The sequence below is a fragment of the Salvelinus namaycush genome, chromosome 40 (genome assembly GCF_016432855.1).
Source record: "Salvelinus namaycush isolate Seneca chromosome 40, SaNama_1.0, whole genome shotgun sequence".
Taxonomy (NCBI): domain Eukaryota; kingdom Metazoa; phylum Chordata; class Actinopteri; order Salmoniformes; family Salmonidae; genus Salvelinus; species Salvelinus namaycush.
This window is the reverse complement of record NC_052346.1, coordinates 12,586,281-12,612,486: the sequence shown is the minus strand read 5'-3', so window position 1 is coordinate 12,612,486 and position 26,206 is coordinate 12,586,281. Positions and strand designations below refer to the sequence as shown.

At 46.3% G+C, this 26,206-nt stretch overlaps 1 protein-coding gene across 3 annotated transcripts; it reads left to right on the top strand.

The window, feature by feature from the left end:
• The first annotated feature begins 12,539 nt into the window (after nucleotides 1-12,539).
• On the top strand, nucleotides 12,540-21,390 carry LOC120033526 (autophagy-related protein 9A-like). 3 transcript variants are annotated; one of them, XM_038979909.1, is made up of 20 exons: nucleotides 12,540-12,668; nucleotides 13,001-13,074; nucleotides 13,916-14,076; nucleotides 14,197-14,240; nucleotides 14,525-14,589; nucleotides 14,710-14,859; nucleotides 15,047-15,188; nucleotides 15,305-15,445; nucleotides 15,586-15,706; nucleotides 15,817-15,992; nucleotides 16,075-16,197; nucleotides 16,351-16,538; nucleotides 16,617-16,770; nucleotides 17,025-17,204; nucleotides 17,405-17,611; nucleotides 18,020-18,240; nucleotides 18,326-18,443; nucleotides 18,623-18,911; nucleotides 19,025-19,167; nucleotides 19,245-21,390. In XM_038979909.1, the coding sequence occupies exons 3-20, from the start codon at nucleotides 13,971-13,973 to the stop codon at nucleotides 19,251-19,253; spliced, it is 2,577 nt and encodes an 858-aa protein (XP_038835837.1). In that variant the 5' UTR covers nucleotides 12,540-12,668; nucleotides 13,001-13,074; nucleotides 13,916-13,970; the 3' UTR covers nucleotides 19,254-21,390. The 3 variants fall into 3 exon arrangements, with proteins under 3 accessions (XP_038835837.1, XP_038835834.1, XP_038835835.1); XM_038979906.1 differs by having other exon boundaries at nucleotides 19,025-21,390; XM_038979907.1 differs by having other exon boundaries at nucleotides 13,001-13,129; nucleotides 19,025-21,390.
• Nucleotides 21,391-26,206: the final 4,816 nt, after the last annotated feature.

Here is a 26,206-nt window from a genome sequence, read left to right as displayed (position 1 = left end):
CACAAAGCAACTTGAATACCGTGTAGTGTTTGCATTTATATGTATACAGTTATGCATGTGTTAGTGCATCTGCATGAGTATGTGTGTTAGTCTGGTTCTTTAACATCTGCTCTGGTCTTGCAGGGAGGCAGAGGGGGAGGGAAGGGGGAGAGGGTATTTAGGGGAATACAGTAGGAGAAGGGGGGGGGCGATCTAATTAAGAATCCCATGAGAGATTACTTCATCCTGGATACCCCCTATCACCACAGGGGACTCCCCACCACAACACACACACGCACACCAATGACAGCATGTCTTCTGACTAAATGATCTGGCGTGGCGACCTCCTGGCTCCCTACAGACAGAGAGGTAATTTAATCAGCTATATCCCCTTCAGCCGCGCATGCACACGTGCGCACACACACACGGACACAGCTTAGTTAGGCAAGTCAGCCCATTCATACATCTGTAAACAACAATGACAGTGAAACTGTACAAAAGCCCTCAGAGTGGAGCAGCATACTGCTGAGATGGACTTGATTAGGCAAGTTGATTTCACCTGTTGACACTCTCATGCAATGACACACCTGTCACTAATTATCAGGACTGCTCATTCACACTTCTATTTTGTATTTAAAGCCTGTCAAGCCATTTATCAGTTTATTTCCAGTTGTGTGTCCTAGTTAAAAGTTGTTTTTGTTTTTTCTATTTTTAATATTTGAGATGTATTGGTTTAATAGGTTTATCCTGATCACCTTTTATGTTATGTAAAAATGTATGTTTATTTACCGGAGTGCTGTCCTATTTCTGTTCTTTGGATTATATACGAAGATCCAGGACCCGATTTAAGTTTCTATGAGGTGGAGTGGAGCACGTTCATCTTTTCATGTTATGTAACCTGCTATTGACATCTCCTTTTGTTACAGAACCACACACACACGCCGACCTTTGCCATGTCCAACCGCCAGTCCTAAATAAATAGGTAAACTTTGGCAATGTGTCTCTGCCGTCTGTTTGCTCTCTGACTAGAGCAGAGTACCCCTGGTGACATCTATCCCACTCCAATTCGCATACCGTCCCAACAGACCCACAGTGACCGTACATACATATCCCAACCAGAAGCCATGAATTAAAGGCAACATCCGCATCGAGCTAAAGGCTAGAGCTGCCGCTTTCAAGGAGCGGGAGACTAATCCGGACACTTATAAGAAATCCCGCTATGCCCTCAGACAAAACATCAAACAAGCTAAGTGTCAAAATAGGATTAAGATTGAATCCTACTACACCGGCTCTGACGCTCGTCGAATGTGGCAGGGCTTGAAAACTATTACGGACTACAAAGGGAAACCCAAACGCAAGCTGCCCAGTGATGTGAGCCTACCAGACGAGCTAAATGCCTTTTATGCTCGCTTCGAGTCAAGCAACACTGAAGCATGCACGAGGGCACCAGCTGTTCTGGATGACTGTGTGATAACGCTCTCGGTAGCCAATGTGAACAAAACCTTTAAACAGGTCAACATTCACAAAGCCGCTAGGCCAGACGGATTACCAGGACGTGTACTCAAAGCATGCGCGGACCAACTAGCAAGTATCTCCACTGACATTTTCAACCTCTCTGTAACGTCCTGACCAGAGTTCTTATGTGTTTTGCTTGTTTAGTGTTGGTCAGGACGTGAGCTGGGTGGGAATTCTATGTTGTGTGTCTAGTTTGTCTGTTTCTATGTTGGGTTAAATGTGTTGCCTGATATGGTTCTCAATTAGAGGCAGGTGTTTGACATTTCCTCTGATTGAGAACCATATTAAGGTAGGCTGTTCTCACTGTTTGTTTGTGGGTGATTGTTCCTGTGTCAGTGTTGGTGCTACACGGGACTGTGACGGTTAGTTTGTTTTGTCATTTTGTATAGTGTCTTGTTTTGTTTGATTAAATTCATTATGTCTAATTACCACGCTGCACATTGGTCCTCTGATCCTTATCGCCTCTCCTCGTCTGAGGAGGAGGACGACGTAGACTGCCGTTACAGAATCACCCACCAAACAAGGATCAAGCAGCGTGGCAACGGGCAGCAGCGACAGCAGCAGCGGTACCAGGAGGAATGGTCATGGGAGCAAATATTGAACGGAGAAGGACCCTGGGCTAAGGTTGGAGAGAATCGCCGCTCTCGGGAGGCGATGGAGGCAGCGAAAGCCCAGGATCGGTGGTATGAGGAGGCAGCACGGAAGCGTGGCTAGAAGCCCGTGAAGAAACCCCAAAAATGTCTTGGGGGGGGGGGGGGGGGGGGGGGCTAAAGGGTAGTGTGGCGAGGGCAGGTAGGAAACCTGCGCCCACTTCCCATGCTTACCGTGGAGAGCGGGAGTACGGGCAGACACCGTGTTATGCGGAAGAGCGCACGGTGTCTCCTGTACGGGTGCATAGCCCGGTGCGGGTTATTCCACCTCCCCGCACTGGGCGGGCTAGATTGAGCATTGAGCCAAGTGCCATGAAGCCGGCTCTACATATCTGGCCTCCAGTACGTCTCCTCGGGCCGGTGTACATGGCACCAGCCTTACGCATGGTGTCCCCGGTTCGCCAACACAGCCCAGTGCGGGTTATTCCACCTCCCCGCACTGGACGGGCTACGGGGAGCATTCAACCAGGTAAGGTTGGGCAGGCTCAGTGCTCAAGGGAGCCAGTACCCCTGCACGGTCCGGTATATCCGGCGCCACCTTCCCGCCCCAGCCCAGTACCACCAGTGCCAACACCACGCACCAGGCTTCCTGTGCGTCTCCAGAGCCCTGTTCCTCCTCCACGCACTAGCCCTATGGTGCGTGTCTCCAGCCCGGTACCACCAGTTTCGGCACCACGCACCAAGCCTCCTGTGCGTCTCCAGAGCCCTGTTCCTCCTCCACGCACTAGCCCTATGGTGCGTGTCTCCAGCCCGGTACCACCAGTTTCGGCACCACGCACCAAGCCTCCTGTGCGTCTCCAGAGCCCTGTACGCACTGTTCCTTCTCCCCGCACTCGCCCTGAGGTGCGTGCCCTCAGCCCGGTACCACCAGTGCCGGTACCACGCACCAGGCCTATAGTGCGCTTTGAGAGTCCAGTGTGCCCTGCTCCTGCTCCCCGCACTAGCCTTAAGGTGCGTGTCTCCAGTCCGGTACCACCAGTTCCGGTACCACGCACCAGGCCTATAGTGCGCTTTGAGAGTCCAGTGTGCCCTGTTCCTGCTCCCCGCACTAGCCTTAAGGTGCGTGTCTCCAGTCCGGTACCACCAGTTCCGGCACCACGCACCAGGCCTACTGTGCGCCTCAGCAGGTCAGAGTCGGCCGTCTGCCCAACGCCGCCTGCACTGCTCGTCTGCCCAGCACCGTCTGTACTGCCTGCCTGCCCAACGCCGCCTGCACTGCTCGTCTGCCCAGCGCCGTCTGAGCCATCCGTCTGCCCAGCGCCATCTGAGCCATCCGTCTGCCCAGCGCCATCTGAGCCATCCGTCTGCCCAGCGCCATCTGAGCCATCCGTCTGCCCAGCGCCATCTGAGCCATCCGTCTGCCCAGCGCCATCTGAGCCATCCGTCTGCCACGAGCCTTCAGAGCCGCCCGTCTGTCCCGAGCCATTAGAGCAGTCCGCCAGTCAGGAGCCGCTAGAGCCGTCTGTCAGTCAGGAGCCGCCAGAGCCGCCAGCCAGTCAGGAGCCGCCAGAGCCGCCAGCCAGTCAGGAGCTGCCAGAGCCGCCAGCCAGTCAGGAGCCGCCAGAGCCGCCAGCCAGTCAGGAGCTGCCAGAGCCGCCAGCCAGTCAGGAGCTGCCAGAGCCGCCAGCCAGTCAGGAGCTGCCAGAGCCGCCAGCCAGTCAGGAGTTGCCAGAGCCGCCAGCCAGTCAGGAGCTGCCAGAGCTGCCCTCCAGTCATGAGCTGCCCTCCAGTCATGAGCTGCCCTCCAGTCATGAGCTGCCCTACAGTCATGAGCTGCCACTCAGTCCGGAGCTGCCACTCAGTCCGGAGCTGCCACTCAGTCCGGAGCTGCCACTCAGTCCGGAGCTGCCATTCAGTCCGGAGCTGCCATTAGTCCAGAGCTGCCTCTCTGTCCGGAGTTGCCCCTCTGTCCTGAGCTACCTCTCTGTCCTGAGCTACCTCTCTGTCCTGAGCTACCTCTCTGTCCTGAGCTACCTCTCTGTCCTGAGCTACCTCTCTGTCCTGAGCTGTCTCCTTAATCATGTGGGGGCCTTGGGGAGGATTCCTAGGCCAAGGTCGGGGGCGAGGGTCGCCACTCAAAGGACGCTAAGGAGGGGGACAAAGGCAGTGGTGGAGTGGTGTCCTCGTCCACCGCCGGAGCCGCCACCGCGGACAGATGCCCACCCAGACCCTCCTCTTGAGTTTTAGGGGTGCGTTCGGAGTCCGCACCTCAGGAGGGGGGTACTGTAACGTCCTGACCAGAGTTCTTATGTGTTTTGCTTGTGTAGTGTTGGTCAGGACGTGAGCTGGGTGGGAATTCTATGTTGTGTGTCTAGTTTGTCTGTTTCTATGTTGGGTTAAATGTGTTGCCTGATATGGTTCTCAATTAGAGGCAGGTGTTTGACATTTCCTCTGATTGAGAACCATATTAAGGTAGGCTGTTCTCACTGTTTGTTTGTGGGTGATTGTTCCTGTGTCAGTGTTGGTGCTACACGGGACTGTGACGGTTAGTTTGTTTTGTCATTTTGTATAGTGTCTTGTTTTGTTTGATTAAATTCATTATGTCTAATTACCACGCTGCACATTGGTCCTCTGATCCTTATCGCCTCTCCTCGTCTGAGGAGGAGGACGACGTAGACTGCCGTTACACTCTCCCTGACCGAGTCTGTAATACCTACATGTTTCAAGCAGACCACCATAGTCCCTGTGCCCAAGGAAGCGAAGGTAACCTGCCTAAATGATTACCGCCCCGTGGCACTCACGTCGGTAGCCATGAAGTGCTTTGAAAGGCTGGTCATGGCTCACATCAACAGCATCCTCCCGGACATCCTAGACGCACTCCAATTCGCATACCGCCCCAACAGATCCACAGATGACACAATCTCAATCGCACTCCACACTGCCCTTTCCCACCTGGACAAAAGGAACACCTATGTGAGAATGCTGTTCATTGACTACAGCTCAGCATTCAACACCATAGTGCCCTCAAAGCTCATCACTAAGCTAAGGACTCTGAGATTAAACGCCTTCCTCTGCAACTGGATCCTGGACTTCCTGACGGGCCGCCCCCAGGTGGTAAGAGTAGGCAACAACATGTCTGCCACGCTGTTCCTTAACACAGGGGCCCCACAGGGGTGTGTACTTAGTCCCCTCCTGTATTCTCTGTTCACCCACGACTGCATGGCCAAACACGACTCCAACACCATCATTAAGTTTGCTGACAACACAACAGTGGTAGGCCTGATCACCGACAACGATGAGACAGCCTATAGGGAGGAGGTCAGAGAACTGGCAGTGTGGTGCCAGGACAACAACCTCTCCCTCAATGTGAGCAAGACAAAGGAGCTGATCATGGACTACAGGAAAAGGCGGGCCGAACTGGCCCCCATTAACATCGACGGGGCTGTAGTGGACCGGGTCGAGAGTTTCAAGTTCCTTGGTGTCCATATCACCAACGAACTATCATGGTCCAAACATACTAAGACAGTCCTGACGAGGGCACGACAAAACCTTTTCCCCCTCAGGAAACTGAAAAGATTTGGCATGGGTCCCCAGATCCTCAAAGTTCTACAGCTGCACCATCGAGAGCATCCTGACCGGTTGCATCACCGCCTGGTATGGCAACTGCTCGGCATCTGGCCTTAAGGCGCTACAGTGGGTAGTGCAAACTAGAGGTCGACCAATTAATCGGAATGGCCGATTAATTAGGGCCGATTTCAAGTTTTCATAACAATTGGTAATCAGCATTTTTGGACACCGATCATGGCCGATTACATTGCACACCACGAGGAGACTGCGGGGCAGGCTGACTACCTGTTATGTGAGTGCAGCAAGGAGCCAAGGTAAGGTGCTAGCTAGCATTAAACGTATCTTATAAAAAACAATCAATCTTAACATAATCACTAGTTAACTACACATGGTTGATGATATTACTAGTTTATCTAGCTTGTCCTGCGTTGCATATAATCAATGCGGTGCCTGTTAATTTATCATTGAATCATAACCTACTTCGCCAAACGGGTGATTGAACAAGCGCATTCGCAAAAAAAGCACTGTTGTTGCACCAATGTACCTAACCATAAACATCAATGCCTTTCTTAAAATCAATACACAAGTATATATTTTTAAACCTGCATATTTAGTTAATATTGCCTGCTAACATGAATTTCTTTTAACTAGGGAAATTGTGTCACTTCTCTTGCGTTCTGTGCAACAGAGTCAGGGTATATGCAGCAGTTTGGGCCGCCTGGCTCGTTGCAAACTGTGAAGATTATTTATACCCTAACAAAGACAGCCACCTTCGCCAAATGGGGGATGATTTAACAAAAGCGCATTTGCGAAAAAGCATAATCGTTGCACGAATGTACCTAGCCATAAACATTAATGCCTTTCTTAAAATCAATACACAGAAGTATATATTTTTAAACCTGCATATTTAGTTAAAAGAAATTCATGTTAGCAGGCAATATTAAACTAGGGTAATTGTGTCACTTCTCTTGCGTTCATTGCACGCAGAGTCAGGGTATATGCAACAGTTTGGGCCGAGTGGCTCGTTGCGAACTAATTTGCCAGAATTTTACGTAATTATAACATAACATTGAAGGTTGTGCAATGTAACAGGAATATTTAGACTTATGGATGCCACCCATTAGATAAAATACGTAACGGTTCCGTACTTCACTGAAAGAATAAACGTTTTATTTTCTAAATGATAGTTTCCGGATTTGACCATATTAATGACCTATGGCTCGTATTTCTGTGTGTTATTATGTTATAATTAAGTCTATGATTTGATATTTGATAGAGCAGTCTGACTGAGCGGTGGTAGGCAGCAGCAGGCTCGTAAGCATTCATTCAAACAGCACTTTCCTGTGTTTGCCAGCAGCTCTTCGCAATGCTTCAAGCTTTGCGCTGTTTATGCCTTTAAGCCTATCAACTCCCGAGATTAGGCTGGTGTAACCGATGTGAAATGGCTAGCTAGTTAGCAGGGTGCGCGCTAATAGTGTTTCAAACGTCACTCGCTCTGAGACTTGGAGTAGTTGTTCCCCTTGCTCTGCATGGGTAACGATGCTTCGAGGGTGGCTGTTGTCGATGTGTTCCTGGTTCGAGCCCAGGTAGGAGCGAGGAGAGGGACGGAAGCTATACTGTTACACTGGCAATACTAAAGTGCCTATAAGAACATCCAATAGTCAAAGGTATATGAACTACAAATGGTATAGAGAGAAATAGTCTATAATTCCTATAATAACCTCAACCGAAAAACTTATTACCTGGGAATATAGAAGACTCATGTTAAAAGGAACCACCAGCTTTCATATGTTCTCATGTTCTGAGCAAGGAACTTAAACGTTAGCTTTTTTACATGGCACATATTGCACTTTTACTTTCTTCTCCAACACTTTGTTTTTGTATTATTTAAACCAAATTGAACATGTTTCATTATTTATTTGAGGCTAAATTGATTTGATTTATGTATTATATTAAATTAAAATAAGTGTTAATTCAGTATTGTTGTAAATGTCAATATTACAAACAAATAAATAAATAAATACAATCGTCTGATTAATCGGTATCGGCTTATTTTGGTCCTCCAATAATCTGTATCTGCGTTGAAAAATCATAATCGGTCGACCTCTAGTGCAAACGACCCAATACATCACTGGGGCCAAGCTTCTTGCCATCCAGGACCTATATAATAGGCGGTGTCAGAGGAAAGCCCATAAAATTGTCAGAGACCCCAGTCACCCAAGTCATAGACTGTTTTCTCTGCTACCGCACGGCAAGCGGTACCGGAGCGCCAAGTCTAGGACCAAAAGGCTCCTCAACAGCTTCTACCCCCAAGCCATTAGACTGCTGAACAATTCATTAAAATCGCCACCGGACAATTTCCATTGACCCCCCCCCCTCCTCTCTTGTACACTTCTGCTATTTGCTGTTTGTTTGTTACCTATGCATAGTCACTTCGCCTCCACCTACATGTACAGATTACCTCAACTAGCCTGTACCCCCGCACACTGACTCGGTACCGGTGCCCCCTGTATATAGCCTTGTTATTGTTATTCTTATTGTGTTACTTTTTAGCCTACTTGGTAAATATTTTCTTCTTTTTGAACTGCACTGTTTGTTAAGGGCTTGTAAGTAAGCATTTCACGGAAAAGTCTACACTTGTTGTATTCGGCGCATATGGCAAATAAAGTTTGATTTGAGATGACGCAATCTCTATTGCACTCCACACTGCCCTTTCCCACCTGGACAAAAGGAACACCTACATGAGAATGCTGTTCATTGACTAAAGCTCAGCGTTCAACACCATAGTGCTCTCAAAGCTCATCACTAAGCTAAGGACTCTGAGATTAAACGCCTTCCTCTGCAACTGGGTCCTGGACTTCCTGATGGGATCCTTGTCTTCCTGATGCGCCGCCCCCAGGTGTTGCGGGTAGACAACAAATCCCTCACACTGACCCGCAACACTGGGGCCCCTCAGGGGTGCGCGCTTAGTCCCCTCCTGTACTCCCTGTTCACCCACGACTGTGTGGCTGCACACAACTCCAACACCATCAAGTTTGCCGACGACACAATGGTGGTAGGCCTGATCACCGACGATGATGAGACGGCCTACAGGGAGGTCAGAGATCTGGCAGTGTGGTGCCAGGACAACAACCTTTCCCTCACCGTCAGCAAGATAAATTAGCTGATCACCGAGCACTTTAAGTTCCTCGGTGTCCACATCACTAAGGAATTATCATGGTGCGCACACACCAACACAGTCATGAAGAGGGCACGACAATACCTCTTCCCTCTCAGGAGGCTGAAAAGATGTGGCATGGGCAGCTGCACCATTGAGAGCATCTTGACTGGCTGCATCACCGCTTGGTATAGCAACTGCTTGGCATCTGACCGCAAGGCCTTACAGAGGGTAGTGTGTACGGCCTAGTACATCACTGGGGCCAAGCTCCCTGCCATCCAGGACCTCTATACCAGGTGGCGTCAGAGGAAGGCCCTAAAAATTGTCAGACTCCAGCCACCCAAGTCATGGACTGTTCTCTGCTACCGCACGGCAAGCGGTACCGATACACCAAGTCTGGAACCAACAGGACCCTGAACTGCTTCTACCCCCAAGTCATAACACTGCTAAATAGTTTGTTTAACAGTTACCTGGACTATCTTCATTGACTCTTTTTGCACTAACTCTTTTGACTCATAACATACGCTGCTGTTACTATTTATTATCTTTCCTGTCTAGTCACTTTCCCCCTACCTATATGTACATATTTACCTCAATTACCTCGTACCCCTGCACATCAACTCGGTACTGGTACCCCGTGCATATAGCCAAGTTATCGTTACTCATTGTGTGTTATTTTGTTCTTTATTTTTCTGTCTGCATTACTGGGAGGAGTCCGTAACGAAGCATCTCACTGTTAGTCTACAGCTGTTGTTTACAAAGCATGTGTTAAATAAAATGTGATTTGATCCAACCAGTTACTGATCTTGGGTTGGTTGACCTATTTTTCAGAAACATACTGTTAATTTGTCAGTACACTGCATTTAAGGTTGTTTTACACACTGAGGGTTGTGTTGTGGACAGAAGGTGTTACCCATTGGACTATTGCCATATCATCATATTAGCATCTCAGTATCAACTAGGGGTTGTTGTCAGAATAGATGTGTGTGTATATAAGCTGTACAGTCGTGGCCAAAAGTTTTGAGAATGACACAAATATAATTTTTCACAAAGTCTGCTGCCTCAGTTTGTATGATGGCAATTTGCATATACTACAGAATGTTATGAAGAGTGATCAGATGAATTGCAATTAATTGCAAAGTCCCTCTTTGCCATGCAAATGAACTGAATCCCCCAAAAACATTTCCACTGCATTTCAGCCCTGCCACAAAAGGACCAGCTGACATCATGTCAGTGATTCTCTCGTTAACACAGGTGTGAGTGTTGACGAGGACAAGGCTGGAGATCACTCTGTTATGCTGATTGAGTTCGAATAACAGACCGGAAGCTTCAAAAGGAGGGTGGTGCTTGGAATCATTGTTCTTCCTCTGTCCAACCATGGTTACCTGCAAGGAAACACGTGCCGCCATCATTGCTTTGCACAAAAAGGGATTCACAGGCAAGCATATTGCTGCCAGTAAGATTGCACCTAAATCAACCATTTATCGGATCATCAAGAACTTCAAGGAGAGCGGTTCAATTGTTGTGAAGAAGGCTTCAGGGTGCCTAAGACAGTCCAGCAAGCGCCAGGACCGTCTCCTAAAGTTGATTCAGCTGCGGGATCGGGGCACCACCAGTACAGAGCTTGCTCAGGAATGGCAGCAGGCAGGTGTGAGTGCATCTGCATGCACAGTGAGGCGAAGACTTTTGGAGGATGGCCTGGTGTCAAGAAGGGCAGCAAAGAAGCCACTTCTCTCCAGGAAAAACATCAGGGACAGACTGATATTCTGCAAAAGGTACAGGGATTGGACTGCTGAGGACTGGGGTACAGTCATTTTCTCTGCTGAATCCGCTTTCCGATTGTTTGGGGCATCCGGAAAAAAGCTTGTCCGGAGAAGACAAGGTGAGCGCTACCATCAGTCCTGTGTCATGCCAGCAGTAAAGCATCCTGAGACCATTCATGTGTGGGGTTGCTTCTCAGCCAAGGGAGTGGGCTCACTCACAATTTTGCCAAAGAACACAGCCATGAATAAAGACATCCTCCGAGAGCAACTTCTCCCAACCATCCAGGAACAGTTTGATGACAAAAAATGCCTTTTCCAGCATGATGGAGCACCTTGCCATACGGCAAAAGTGATAACTAAGTGGCTCGGGGAACAAAACATCGATATGTTGGATCCATGGCCAGGAAACTCCCCAGACCTTAATCCCATTTAGAACTTGTGGTCAATCCTCAAGAGGCAGGTGGACAAACAAAAACCCACAAATTCTGACAAACTCCAAGCATTGATTATGCAAGAATGGGCTGCCATCAGTCAGGATGTGGCCCAGAAGTTAATTGACAGCATGCCAGGGCGGATTGCAGAGGTCTTGAAAAAGAAGGGTCAACACTGCAAATATTGACTCTTTGCATCAACTTCATGTAATTGTCAATAAAAGCCTTTGACACTATTGCAATGCTTGTAATTATACTTCAATATTCCATAGTAACATCTGACAAAAATATCTAAAGACACTGAAGCAGCAAACTTTGTGGAAATTAATATTTGTGTCATTCTCAAAACTTTTGGCCACGACTGTACACTCCTCGAAAAAAGGATTCTTCGGCTGTCCCTATAAGACGACCCTTTTTGGTTCCAGGTAGAACTCTTTTCGGGTTCCATGTGAAGGGTTCTACATGGACCTCAAAAGGGTTCTACCTGATTCCAAAAGGGTTCTTCTACCTGGAACCAAAAAGGGACAGCTGAAGAACCCTTTTAGATTCTGGATACCACTTTTATTTCTTAAGAGTGTAGTGTTTCTGTCTTGGACAGACTTTATCAGATTATCCTAAATGAATCCTAATCCTAATCGCACCAGACGTAATAGCCCTACTCACTATAATGATTAGATTACACAAGCCTGCGCACACACGCATACAAAGATAGACAGCGAGAGAAAGGGGGTAGAGGGTGAGACAGAGAGCGAGGTGGGGAGAATGAAAGGATGAAACAGATGGCCAAGTAATGTTCTTACATATTCAACACACAGGTGGCCATTAGAGTTAACAGACACACTGAGCAAAAGGCCAGCTGTCACTCCAGCGGCCCACAGTCACATTATGAATATTCTCATCCACACACTCCACAATGTCTATATGGCTTGTTTGAGAACAAACAACTTGGTTAATAGCAGATACATGTAATTGTGAGTCTAATCGACTTCATCATTACTGTAAGGCACAGCCAATGTAACTTCAAACTTTAGCAATAGGTTGGGTTTATAGCCCAACCCAGAGGTGAGTTTCAGTATAGCAGCACCCCGAATGTGTCAATGTTGTTGTAATACCATAAATATCCACTAGGGGAAGGTACATTTAATTAATTAAATTTTCAGGCGAGACCATAAATATCATATAGACTTTAATAAAAAATGAATGTACATTCAATTCATCATTTACGATTTCTCGTCGTCAGGAATGACATGTAGTCTAGATACTTTTGAGTTTTAGATGACGATATTTGAGATTGCTTTTATATTTAATTCAAAACACGGAGGAATATCATAACTGACCATTGACCAAAACCTGCATGTCATACCCCTGTATGAGCTCAAAGGGCGTGTCATGAAAGCTGAAGCAGGAGTTTTGGGAGTCCGCCTCTTTGGGAGTCCGCCTCTGTCTATGACTGGCTGTTTTCTTCCCCGTTTGGGAAAAACACTCTTCTGATTGGCTAAACCAGGTATCCATCAGCCATGACAGGCATTGGTGTACATAATGTGTTTCAGAAATGAAACCAAATTTCGCCTCTGACTCAAAAATAAACAGGAAAACAAAGCCTAGACGTCTTCTATAAACAAGGGCTCGGCAATTCTCATTGACGATCAGTCCACCTGCGTCAAAGGTAGGCTGAGACCGGATAACATTTTCAACAGACTATTAGTCTAGTGCAGTAAAATATAGAGCTAAATCCTTGTGATGTTTTTGTAGATCTGTCATAAACATGCAGCTTTCTTCAACAATAGCATTCTGCCAATATTCTGAGAACCAAATCATCTTGACGGTTTCGGTTCTTCCTAGGGTAGCACATCTCTGCCTACACTTTACCGGGCTGCCTAGCTAACGTTACAGTTTTTTTATTTTTTAAATCACGGCTATATTGTAAGCAGTGAGATCGGCTTATCGTTACAATTTCATGATTTTAGAATTGTAATGTCCCATGTTCTCTTTCTGTAGGGTGAAATGTAAGCGGCAATCCCTTTACGTGTAATAATCCTGGAATGGAGCTAAACTATGCTTGGTCAACAAAGGTGGGCTATTTTCTTGTTTGTAGGCCTAAATACGCGTAGCCGAATCATTTTCCAGGTAAGCTATTTGCTGAATACTTGAAGATGCAACAATATTTCCACTTATATGTAGATTATAGCATAGGAGGAGGCTGGCTGCGTGTACCTCGTCATTGTTGCCTTTCAAAAGGCCAGCAGCACAAGGAACGCTTATTGTTTATAAGTTAAAGCCACGCTTCGCACGTCGGTCAAAAAGCATGTATAGACTTGGTTTTTGTCGCTCACGTGAGTAAAATCAGAGCCATAGGCTCTACGTAAAACCGTAGGATATTTGTAGGCTATAATGTGGTTTAAAACGCTCTCTGTCTCAATATCCGTGGTTGTGATTCCGCTGGAGTCGCAGAGCACATTTCGCAACACTGTCCATTGTGTCAGCAGCGTTTTCCCAGGGACATGTCTATATTGGCCAACATGATTAACGTAGGCTCTTTTATGCTAGGCAAACGGTGGAACTTTTGTAATATTATGGCTTATTATTTGCTGCAAGAATTGTTTTTGTGTGCCCAAATCCACACCTGTCAGTTGTCTGTCTGTCGTGTCTTTCAAGCATGGCCACGTTCATGTTCCAGTGATGGGTGGAGCACAGGTGTGGTATTGACATGTTTGGCTTCCTTTCCTCGCCTCCTCTCCTTTATCTACTTTCATGTGAGGAGCTGGATAGGTGAACGTCTGAAAGAGGTTCCCTCTGTTACTCAATCCAGTGCAGATGAGGGAAGAGAAAGACACATGGTTTTTGTAATACAGCCTATCTGTGGATTTATGGCACTGATCTCTCTATCTCTCTCACCCTTTCTGTGGTCCACAGGTCCAATCAGTAGCTAGGGGCTTGATTGCTGAAGGTAACTGAAGCTGTGGTTACCATGGCGGCACACTTTGACACAGAGTACCAGCGCCTAGAGGCTTCATACAGCGACTCTCCAACCGGAGAGGAGAACCTACTGGTGCACATACCTGATGGAAACAAGTGTAAAGTTCTTTAGTAGATACACACACACACACACACACACACACACACACACACACACACACACACACACACACACACACACACACTAACCTGTTTTTGTTATTAACTGTTCTCTGCAGCCCCGTGGCACCACATAGAGAACCTGGACCTGTTCTTCCAGAGGATATCCTTTTACCCCTCTGTGGCTCTGTACTCCCGGATCATTCACTACTACAGCTAGTAGTAGTTGGGTTATTTTAAGACCGGGATAGTCAACACCTTCCCGGGAGAAGAATAGAATCAGGTGTGTAAGAGCAGGGCTGGAATAAAAGCCTGCACGCCCAGTAGCTCTCCAGGAGGAGGTATGTTGAGCTTGTGACCTGAGTTAATACTATAGCTGACTAGACTTTCATTATGAGAGGACACATGCTACTTTTATGTCATCATCTGATCCTTGACCCCTGACACGTCTATAACCTGCACCAGAAGAATGGCTTCACCTGTATGCTGCTGGGAGAGGTCTTTGAGCTGGTGTAAGTACACAGTTTGTGTGTGTGTGTGTGTGTCTTCTATGTGGTCCATGTCGGTGTCCTGAGGGGTTGTTTTTAACTTTCCTCTCTCTCTCCTCTTTCCCCCTTTCTCCCCCTCTGTAGTCAGTTGCTGTTTGTGGTAGGGTTCACAGTCTTCTTGGCTAACTGTGTGGACTATGACATTCTGTTCGCTAACAAGTTTGTCAACCACACCGACTCCTCCAAAGTCACTCTGCCTGACGCCTTCCTGCCTGTGGACGTCTGCAGTGCAAGGTAAGGCTTATAAATGTTTTATAAATGCATTATAAACACTTAATTAACACATCTTTTGCACTCAAGTTAATAAGGAATGCTAGAAAATGTCCTTACTGATTTTTGTTTTCCCACCGGTATCTATGACAACCTGCTTGTTGTTTTCCCGCCAGTATCCGTGACAATCTGCTTGTTGTTTTCCCGCCAGTATCCGTGACAACGTGACAGTGATGTTTGTGTTGATGATATCTGGAGTGTTCTGGCTGCATCGCCTCATCAAGTTCATCTACAACGTCTGCTGCTACTGGGAGATACGCTCCTTCTACACCAACGCACTCAAGATGAGCATGGTGTGTGGTGTGTGGTGTGTCTGTCTGCGTGTCTTGAACCAACTGGTTTAACTACTGATCTTCACCCCTCCCCCTCTCATCCTCCTTGTCTCCCCCTTCTCCTCCCCCCACTCTAGGCAGAGCTGCCATACTTCACATGGCAGGAGGTTCAGGCCCGGATCGTTGAGATCCAGAAGGAACACCAGATCTGTATCCACAAGAAAGAACTCACAGAACTGGACATATACCACCGTATCCTGCGCTTCAAAAACTACATGGTGTGTGTGTGTGTGCACTCACGTGTATTTGTGCTCGTGTCAGAGTACATCTTATTTACCATTCCTCGCTTGTACCCCTACTACTGAGCCACCTGTCAATCAAAAACAACACCACCTAAACCCCTTTCTTCTTCCTCCAGGTTGCCATGGTAAATAAGTCCCTCCTTCCTGTGCGTTTCCGCCCGCCACTGCTCGGGGAGAGTGTGTTTTACACCCGCGGCCTCAAGTACAACTTTGAACTCATCCTCTTCTGGGGGCCAGGTTGGTGTGTGTGTTTTGGAGTTTGTGCTTGGTACACTTTGTTTGGTACACTTTTCACCTCTGTCTCTCTCGCTCTCTCTGTGTCTCTCTCTCTCACCCCCCCTTCCCAGGCTCTCTGTTTGAGAGTGAGTGGAGTTTGAAGCCGCAGTATAAGAGAGGTGGTAACAGGTTGGAGCTGGCAGACAAACTGGCATCACGTATACTGTGGATCGGCATCGCTAACCTCTTACTCTGTCCTGTCGTACTGGTCTGGCAAATACTGTATGCCTTCTTCAGCTATACAGAGGTAGGGACACACACACACCGCTGTGCTCCGTTATAGAGGTGTAGGAGATACTGTAAAGCTAATTTATTGTCTGTGTGTGTAGGTGATAAAGCGTGAGCCAGGTAGTTTGGGAGCGAGGTGTTGGTCTCTGTACGGTCGATGTTACCTTCGCCACTTCAATGAGCTCGACCACGAACTGATGTCACGGCTCAGCAAGGGCTACAAAGTAGGACTGAACACACACACACACACACACACACACACACACACATAGAAGGTGTGTAAGGTCATTATTGATGAACTGATTATTGTCTGTTGCTGTCAGTGGTGGCTAAAATGTCAGATTTTCTTCACTTCTGTGCGTGTGTCCCACCTCCAGGCGTCCTCTAGGTATATGAACTGCTTCCTGTCCTCGTTGCTGACGGTGGTGGCTAAGAACGTGGCGTTTTTTGCTGGCTCCCTATTGGCTGTCCTCATTGCTCTGACCATCTACGACGAAGACGTCCTCGCCGTGGAACACGTCCTGTCATCCATCACCCTGCTGGGAGTGTGTATCACTGTCTGCAGGTGTGTGTGTGTCTGTCTGTGTGCTACGTCATTTTGAAGGGTTTAGTACATTCTTATACATTCTCCCTCCCTCCTCAGGTCTTTTATCCCAGATAAACACCTGGTTTACTGTCCAGAGCAGCTGCTCAGGGTGATTCTGGCTCACATCCACTACATGCCAGACCACTGGCAGGGCAACGCTCATCGCTACGAGACACGAGACCAGTTCTCACAGCTCTTCCAGTACAAGGCTGTGAGTAGCACTATAGTCATAACCTTTTCCACTCTTTTTATAAAGCAGGAACTTATCAATCATTTCTGAAGCACATGGCATATTCTTCTCTACCTGGCCAGAGCCTGTATTCACAAAACATCTCAGATTAGAAGTGCTGGTCTAGGATCAGTGTTCCCTTTTTAAGGTCGCAATGAAGTACGATTATATGTACAGGGGGGGACCTGATCCTAGATCAGCATTCAGGTGTTTTAACCTTTCCTCTGCCTGTCCAGGTGTTTATCCTAGAGGAGCTGATCAGCCCCCTGGTGACTCCCTTCATCCTGATCTTCAGTCTGAGGAGGAAGTCTCTGGAGATCATTGACTTCTTCAGGAACTTCACCGTGGAGGTGGTAGGGGTGGGAGATACCTGCTCCTTCGCTCAGATGGACATCAGACAGCACGGACACCCCGCGGTGAGAGACACACACACACACACACACACACACGACTCATACGTACACACACACACACACACACACACACACACACACACACACACACACACACACACAGATGGGCAATGCATAAATAGTGACTCTCTTTCCCCCTCTCTCTCACCCTTTCCTGTCCCTAACTCCTTCCTTCTCTCCTTTCTCTTACTTCCTCCCTCCAGTGGATGTCTGAGGGGAAGACAGAGGCATCTATTTACCAACAGGCGGAGGATGGAAAGACTGAGCTTTCCCTGATGCATTTTGCCATCACCAACCCCCAGTGGCAGCCCCCCACTGAGACCACTCACTTCATCAGCCAGCTGAAGGAGAGAGTACAGAGAGAGGCTACAGGAGACAGACACACTCTCACCTCACTGTCCGGGTCAGAGGTAGGGAGACAGACACACTCTCACCTCACTGTCCGGGTCAGAGGTAGGGAGACAGACACACTCTCACCTCACTGTCCGGGTCAGAGGTAGGGAGACAGACACACTCTCACCTCACTGTCCGGGTCAGAGGTAGGGAGACAGACACACTCTCACCTCACTGTCCGGGTCAGAGGTAGGGAGACCGACACACTCTCACCTCACTGTCCGGGTCAGAGGTAGGGAGACAGACACACTCTCACCTCACTGTCAGAGTCAGCGGTAGGGAGGCAGACAGACATGCCAATACATACATTGACACTTCAATTTTGATCTCAAGTTTAACATTGTATACATTTCTGAGTTTTTTGTTTACACTGATATTTAAGGTAAAAATCGAATTATCTGTCTGTGTGTCTCTCTCTCGCGCAGCCAAGGAGTCTGATAGCTAACTTCCTGGCAGGTCCCCCCTCATTGGCCTCTCTTCATCTGGGGCGGGACGGCTTCTTGACCAATCACGGGGCGGTGGGTGTTAGCGACGGGGCGTCAGCCTTGCGCTCCCTCTCAGTCAGCAGCATGAGGGGCAGCTGTAGCTCCGCCCATAGGTCAGCCGGACACGCCTCTTCTGCAAGCAGAGCCATGGCGGGATCAAGGTAAAGCCCACACTCCTCCCACAACTAATCAAGCAATCTATCAACTAACCGTCAATCAACTAACTCTCTTTCTCTCCCCCACCAGTACTGATGCTCGAACTGCTAGTTCAGGCAGTAGTGTGTGGGAAGGTCAACTGACAAGTCTTGTCCTATCAGAATACGCCTCCACGGAGATGAGCATCCACGCACTCTATATACATGAGGTCTGTCTGTCTGTCTGGATGGATGGTTTTAAACATTTTGCAATAAAGAGCATCAAAAGTAAATGCGTCTCTCCCCCTTCCCTTCCCTCCCCTCTCTCTCCCACTTCCTCTTTCCCCCTCTTCTTCCCTCCTTCTCCCCTCCCTCCTTCCTCTCTCCCCCTCTCCCTCCCTCTATGTAGCTCCATAAGCAGCAGTCTGGAGGGGAGTTGTCCCGGCACACCTGGCACAGGCAGGACAGTGACGACATTAGTGACAGCATCACTGAGGAGGGGGGTTCAGGGTCAGGGAACACTAACCCCCGAAACCCCATCCCCCGCTCACACACCTTCCCTATCTCCACCCCTATCTCCACCCCCGGCCCTATCCCCAGCTCTAACTCGGGCCCTAACCCTGACCGAGGTACCACTCCGGGACAGGAAGTGGCACCACTCCAGAGCAACAGCCAGCGTCGCTACGGGGGGAACACGGGTAACCATGACAACCATGAAAAATAATACTCTCATTCCCTAATATGTAATGATATTGAAGATGACTGATATGGATCATACTGATATCACTGTGTGTGTGTGTCACTCCTCCAGACTCTGTTGGCTCGGGGGGCAGAGTGGTGAGGTCGGCGCGTGTGCCCATGGGGGGTTGGGCAGAGGAGGGACGAGGAGGCCGACACCCCGACACTGTACCTGAGGAGGGCTCAGAGGACGACATGCCTCCCAACATACACAAGGTGTTTACAAAATCACACACACACACAGGTCTTGTGTCTGTGTATGGGGTTCCATATCATTGTTTCCCTCTCCTCAGGTGACGTAACTGACCAGGGAGACCCCCCCCCCCCCCCCTCCTTCGCAAACACATCACACATCCTCATCCTACCAGAGAAGAACTTCCTGCTCATCTGTGAACTTTTGACCATGGCTTCACCTTTGACCCCAGATGGTTAGACCTGTGGGATAGCAGCATGCCGTGTTATTCACTCTGGGCTAGAGAAAAACAACCGAGTAACAGTGTGAAGATTACAAGGACTTCTTCTTGACACCCTCTGTGGATGACACTTCAGCCAATCAAGTGACGGTGGTTGATGACTTCATCATAACTGACAGCATAGAAACCGTATCATATTTGTCGGCTTTTATAGTTGCCTCCTAGACACTAATCTAAGGCCAGCTTTATGGTTTGTCGCCATAATGGTTAAGGTTAGGATTTAGGGAGGATAAACTGATCATATCTGTGCCTAAGGGCAACGTCTATCCAGAGATTACTTTTTCTTCTTGCATTCGTTTGCAAATTACGTGTGGGTGTAAACTGCAATTAATGTACATTTTTAAAGATAACAGACAAGTTTGTCATTTTTTTAAATTCTTTGTTTTTTCTCTTTGTGTTGCTTATATTTATTGCACTTTCAGAGAAAAATGGTGGTGTGTGTGTGTGTGTGTGTGTGTGTGTGTGTGTGTGTATATATATATATATGCATGCACATATATATGTGTGTGTGTGTGTGACGTGACATGACAGGAGAGCGGACTTCCACCAAAGTATGACTGCATTGGCACGAGGAATCCTTTTGGGTTTGGGTGGTAGATTGGGTGATAGTGTTGTACAAAGATCTCATAGACATGAAGCAGGCACTAAACCGATATACACCGTGTGCATAGACATACTGTTGTAATTCAAATCAGGACATTGGACTATTCTAAGTATATCATTGAGGTGTAGATAGTTAATAAATAGGGATATACAATAAACACATCATAGTTATTGTTTTTGTTTCATACAAACACTATTTAATTAAAGAAAGCAAACTTACCAGGCTGGTTGGAACATGTAACTTCAGCCTCTTCCGTGCCATATTTAAGCGCTTAAAGCGGCAATCCACAGTTGAAATCATAACAAAGCACCCCCCATCACTGTTTCAGTAAAAGGTTGAAGGATGGGGCTGGAGAAATGTAACCACACTCAAATTCATAGACAGAGCTGTGGATGCAAGGACTGACCATCCATTCCGTTTTAACCATGTTTTGACGCTATACAGTGTTTGTTTACATTTACAAATGTATATTTTGGCTTCTGATGGGGTGTGACAGTGGAACTAAGCTCATGGTGCATTTATAAGTTATACTCTCCAAGAATCAATGGGTTTATATCCAAGATGGATTTAAGTCCAAAAAATGGAAGTAGTAACTGCAGATTGCCCCTTTAAGCACAACCATCCCATAACTATACAGCAATGAACCTTCAATCAACACTAACAGCTGGATAGAATAGTCAGCATCAGGCCAACTGCATGTTTTTTCTGCCCAACTGTCTGGGGAAGAAAGAGAATGCACTTTAATGACTTTTGTTGAATTCAAAGGATGTCAGTTATCAGTATATTGATTTTGATCATTTCATATTTGTATGACTTTATTTTAACCAGGGCTTGTGCCACCTTCAGAGAGTTGAGGTTGAGATGCATGGTGATTTACAGGTGTTTGTTTTTGTTGTTCACACTGATTCTGGACTCACAAGTAGACTAGCCTGGTCCCAGATCTGTTTTAAGTGCTGTATAACCAACCCAATATGGTCGACCATACAGCACTAACAGATCTGGGACCAGGCTAAAGATGACAGATGCTTTCAATAGATACTGTCAGAGACTACAGCTGGGTATTCATTTCTAGAAGGCAAGGTCTGCAGCGCTGCTTGCTTTATTGATTGATATATTAATGTAATTGAGTGGCCAGCCAGAGAGTCCAATCTGAATCAGATCCTGGATAAAAATAGAAGGCAGACCTGGAGGAATGGATTTGAATAATGTAAAGGGTCTCCTGGGATACAGTGGTACAAGTTTAACAACGTGGTACTAGGATGCCTGAGCTATAGCCTATCTGTATCTGTTGTTTTTATAGATTGTCCTGTAAATTGCCATTTTGTACAGTTGTTAAATCATCAATAAAAATGTATTTAATAACTTTATGTAATTCAAGTGTTGTATGTACGGGATACACATGGTATACACCGTCCAATGAAATGCTTACTTATAATAAAATATAAGAATACGAACATAAAGTAAATGGCTCAGTAGAATAGAATAAACATTTTAGCATAAGTATAGAGCAGTTTTTTTTGGGGGGGGGTATTCAATGAAAACAGAAACTTTAGAAAGTGGGGGAAAACGCCCCTGTCTATGGGGCAAAATGCCCCCCGAAGATGAATGTGTATATGTTTTATTGTGCCATTTTTTTGTAATGGACTCTTAGAAGCTAAAGTCTAGGTATCTTATTTTAATTAAATAAATCAAATATCGGAAAACAAAATGGCATTGCACATCTCACTATTAATATCCTCACAATAACCAGGTTTCCATCCGACCTTTTTATGCTAGTAAAGTACATAAATGTCATGACAGGCCTGATTGAAACAACATTTTCCGGTTATCTTTCCAAATGTCGACAAAATAAAATAGGCTAGACAAGGTGAGATCTTTTTATATTTTTCGGTAAAATGAATTATGCAAAAAATGTCGGTGGAAACTCTTTAATTCGCAAATATTGATATAATAGGCATGATATTTAAGTAAACTTGGAGTCACGCGATGACATGTGTGGTCCTCCCACTACGACTCATCCGGCAGGCATGCAGTTTATTTACGGATTTAGTTTATTATACGGATTAAATAAATTATGATCTTCAAAGGGTAGTGAAAAGTGCAAGGTGATGAGATTGATGCTGGTGAGATGATAATCGATGCTTGGCTGCCGTTTGACAAATAAAAATAATCTTGCTCTTTTGTCCATAATAATAATATCATCATGTAATCATGTAGGCCAGGGATGGGAAACTCCAGTCCTTGGGGGCTGATAGTGGTGTCACACTTTCCCCCATCCCTAGCAAACACAGCTGATTCAACTAATTGCATTCTAAACTGAATATCATGATTAGTTGATTATTGGAGTCAGGTGTGTTAGCTGGGGCTTAAGCAAAAGTGTGACACCAATGAATTTGTATTTTTTTTTTTTTTTTTTTTTCACTTTTATTTAACCAGGTAGGCCAGTTGAGAACAAGTTCTCGTTTACAACTGCGACCTGGCCAAGATAAAGCAAAGCAGTGCGACAAAAACAACAACACAGAGTTACATATGGGACAAACAAACGTACAGTCAAAATCTATGTACAGTGTGTGCAAACGTAGTAAGATTAGGGAGGTAAGGTAATAAATAGGCCATAGATGCGAAAATAATTACAATTTAGTATTAACACTGGAGTGATAGATGTTTTTTAAATTTTATTTCACCTTTATTTAACCAGGTAGGCTAGTTGAGAACAAGTTTTCATTTTCAACTGCGACCTGGCCAAGATAAAGCATAGCAGTGTGAACATACAACAACACAGAGTTACACATGGAGTAAACAATAAACAAGTCAATAACACAGTAGGGGGAAAAAATGAGTCTATATACATTGTGTGCAAAAGGCATGAGGAGGTAGGCAATAAATAGGCCATAGGAGCGAATAATTACACTTTAGCAGATTAACACTGGAGTGATAAATCATCAGATGATCATGTGCAAGTAGAGATACTGGTGTGCAAAAGAGCAGAAAAGTAAATAAATAAAAACAGTAAGGGGATGAGGTAGGTAAATTGGGTGGGCTGTTTACAGATGGACAATGTACAGCTGCAGCGATCGGTTAGCTGCTCAGATAGCAGATGTTTAAAGTTGGTGAGGGAAATAAAAGTCTCCAACTTCAGCGATTTTTGCAATTCGTTCCAGTCACAGGCAGCAGAGAACTGGAAGGAAAGGCGGCCAAATGAGGTGTTGGCTTTTGGGATGATCAGTGAGATATACCTGCTGGAGCGCGTGCTACGGGTGGGTGTTGTTATCGTGACCAGTGAACTGAGATAAGGCGGAGCTTTACCTAGCATGGACTTATAGATGACCTGGAGCCAGTGGGTCTGGCGACGAATATGTAGTGAGGGCCAGCCGACTAGAGCATACAGGTCGCAGTGGTGGGTGGTATAAGGTGTTTTAGTAACAAAACGGATGGCACTATGATAAACTGCATCTAGTTTGCTGAGTAGAGTATTGGAAGCTATTTTGTAGATGACATCGCCGAAGTCGAGGATCGGTAGGATAGTCAGTTTTACTAGGGTAAGTTTGGCGGCGTGAGTGAAGGAGGCTTTGTTGCGAAATAGAAAGCCGATTCTTGATTTGATTTTGGATTGGAGATGTTTAATATGGGTATTTATAGATGTCCACATATTCTAGGTCGGAGAGCAACAAATAAAAATAAAAATAAATAGCAATATGGGGATGAGGTAGTTGGGTGTGCTATTTACAGACGGGCTGTGTACAGGTACAGTGATCGGTGAGCTGCTCTGACAGCTGCTGCCTAAAGTTAGAGAGGGAGATATAAGTCTCCAGCTTCAGTGATTTTTGAAATTCGTTCCAGTCATTGGCAGCAGAGAACTGGAAGGAAAGGCGGCCAAAATAGGTGTTGGCTTTGGGGATGACCAGTGAAATATACCTGCTGGAGCGCGTGCTACGGGTGGGTGTTGCTATGGTGACCAGTGAGCTGAGATAATGCGGGGCTTTACCTAGAAAAGACTTCTAGATGACCTGGAGCCAGTGGGTTTGGCGACGAATATGTAGCGAGGGCCAGCCAACGAGAGCATACAGGTCGCAGTGGTGGGTAGTATATGGGTCTTTGGTGACAAAACAGATGGCACTGTGATAGACTACATCCAATTTGCTGAGTAGAGTGTTGGAGGCTATTTTGTAAATTATGTCGGTAGGATAGTCAGTTTGTAGTTGTCCACATATTCTAAGTCAGAACCGTCCAGAGAAGTGATGCTAGTCGGGCGGGCGGGTGCGGGCAGCAATCGGTTGAAGAGCATGCATTTAGTTTTACTAGCATTTAAAAACAGTTGGCGGCCACGGAAGGAGTGTCGTATGACATTGAAGCTCGTTTGGAGGTTTGTTAACACAGTGTCCAAAGAAGGGCCAGATGTATACAGAATGGTGTCGTTTGAGTCGAGGTGGATCAGAGAATCACCAGCAGCAAGAGCGACAGCATTGATATATACAGAGAAGAGAGTTGGCCCGAGAATTGAACCCTGTGGCACCCCCATAGAGACTGTCCGGACCTCTGACAACAGGCCCTCTGATTTGACACACTGAACTCTGTCTGAAAAGTAGTTAGTGAACCAGGCGAGGCAGTCATTTGAGAAACCAAGGCTATTGAGTCTGCCGATAATAATGCAGTGATTGACAGAGTCGAAAGCCTTGGCCAGGTCGATGAAGACGGCTGCACAGTACTGTCTTTTATCGATGGAGGTTATGATATAATTTAGGACCTTGAGCGTGGCTGAGGTGCACCCATGACCAGTTTGGAAACCAGATTGCATAGTGGAGAAGGTACAGTGGGATTCGAAATGGTCGGTGATCTGTTTGTTAACTTGGCTTTCGAAGATTTTAGAAAGGCAGGGCAGGATGGATATCCAGTTGAAGTCGGAAGTTTACATACACCTTAGCCAAATATACTTAAACTCAGTTTTTCACAATTCCTGACATTTAATCCTAGTAAAAATTCCCTGTCTTAGGTCAGTTAGGATCACCACTTTATTTTAAGAATGTGAAATGTCAGAATAATAGTAGAGAGAAGCTTATATTTCTTTCATCACATTCCCAGTGGGTCAGAAGTTTACATACACTCAATTAGTAGTTGGTAGCATTGCCTTTTAATTGTTTAATTTGGGTCAAATGTTTCAGGAAGCCTTCCACAAGCTGCCCACAATAAGTTGGGTGAATTTTGGCCCATTCCTCCTGACAGAGCTAGTGTAACTGGGTCAAGTTTCTGCGGGGGGTGCAGAGCTGTTGGCCGGGGTAGGGGTAGCCAGGTGAAAAGCATGGCCAGCCGTAGAAAAATGCTTATTGAAATGATCGATTATCGTAGATTTATCGGTGGTGACAGTGTTTCCTAGCCTCAGTGCAGTGGGCAGCTGGGAGGAGGTGCTCTTATTCTCAATGGACTTTACAGTGCCCCAAAAGGACTGGATTTGCCCATCCCTGATGTAGGCTGTATATGTGCTGTAGCTAACAGCGCGCTGATAGCACTGTTGCCTTGTTCAGTGTTTCCCAAACTGATCCTGAGCCCCCCCCCCTGGGTGCAGGTTTTGGTTTTTCCCCAAGCACTACACAGCTGATTCAAATAACCATAGCTTGATGATGAGTTGGTTATTTGAATCAGCAGTACTGTGAGTGCTTTGAAAGAAAAAAAAACGTGCACCCAGGGGAGGCCCTAGGACAGAGTTTGGGAAACCCTGCGCACATGCCAATACTAGAGTGTGAGAAAAACATCAGTCGAGTTGAAAATGTGATGGAAGCCCATTTAACTTGTGTTTGTTATTCGGTACATGGCAATTTAACAGCAAAAGGTATTTTATGTGCACTATGTCATCACGCAGAACCTTTTATCTGCCACAAGTCAATATGATGGAAACACATCTCTGGTGGGAAAATGCGCATATTGTTTTTATGCGTATTTTAGAATATTCACATGAAAATCTATCACCAAATTGGATGGAAACTTATTTTATGATCAGGTTTTTTATGCACGGCCCATCTTTTTATTTTCACCCTTCCTGTCCAAGTAATCCTAAAATATCTCAAAATTGATTGTGTAACTCAAAGAAGTTACTTATAGATGATTTGGAAATTATTTGGTAAATGCTAATATATACAGTAGGTACCATTGACTTGCATCGATTGTCTTGGGGGCATTTTGCCCC

Excerpts from the sequence above, each read along its gene's own strand:
- LOC120033526 (XM_038979906.1), top strand. The coding sequence starts at position 13,971 with ATGGCGGCACACTTTGACACAGAGTACCAGCGCCTAGAGGCTTCATAC. Across the intron at positions 16,198-16,350 it reads GGCTCAGCAAGGGCTACAAA|GCGTCCTCTAGGTATATGAA; the intron begins GTAGGACTGAAC and ends TCCCACCTCCAG. Across the intron at positions 16,539-16,616 it reads GTGTGTATCACTGTCTGCAG|GTCTTTTATCCCAGATAAAC; the intron begins GTGTGTGTGTGT and ends CTCCCTCCTCAG.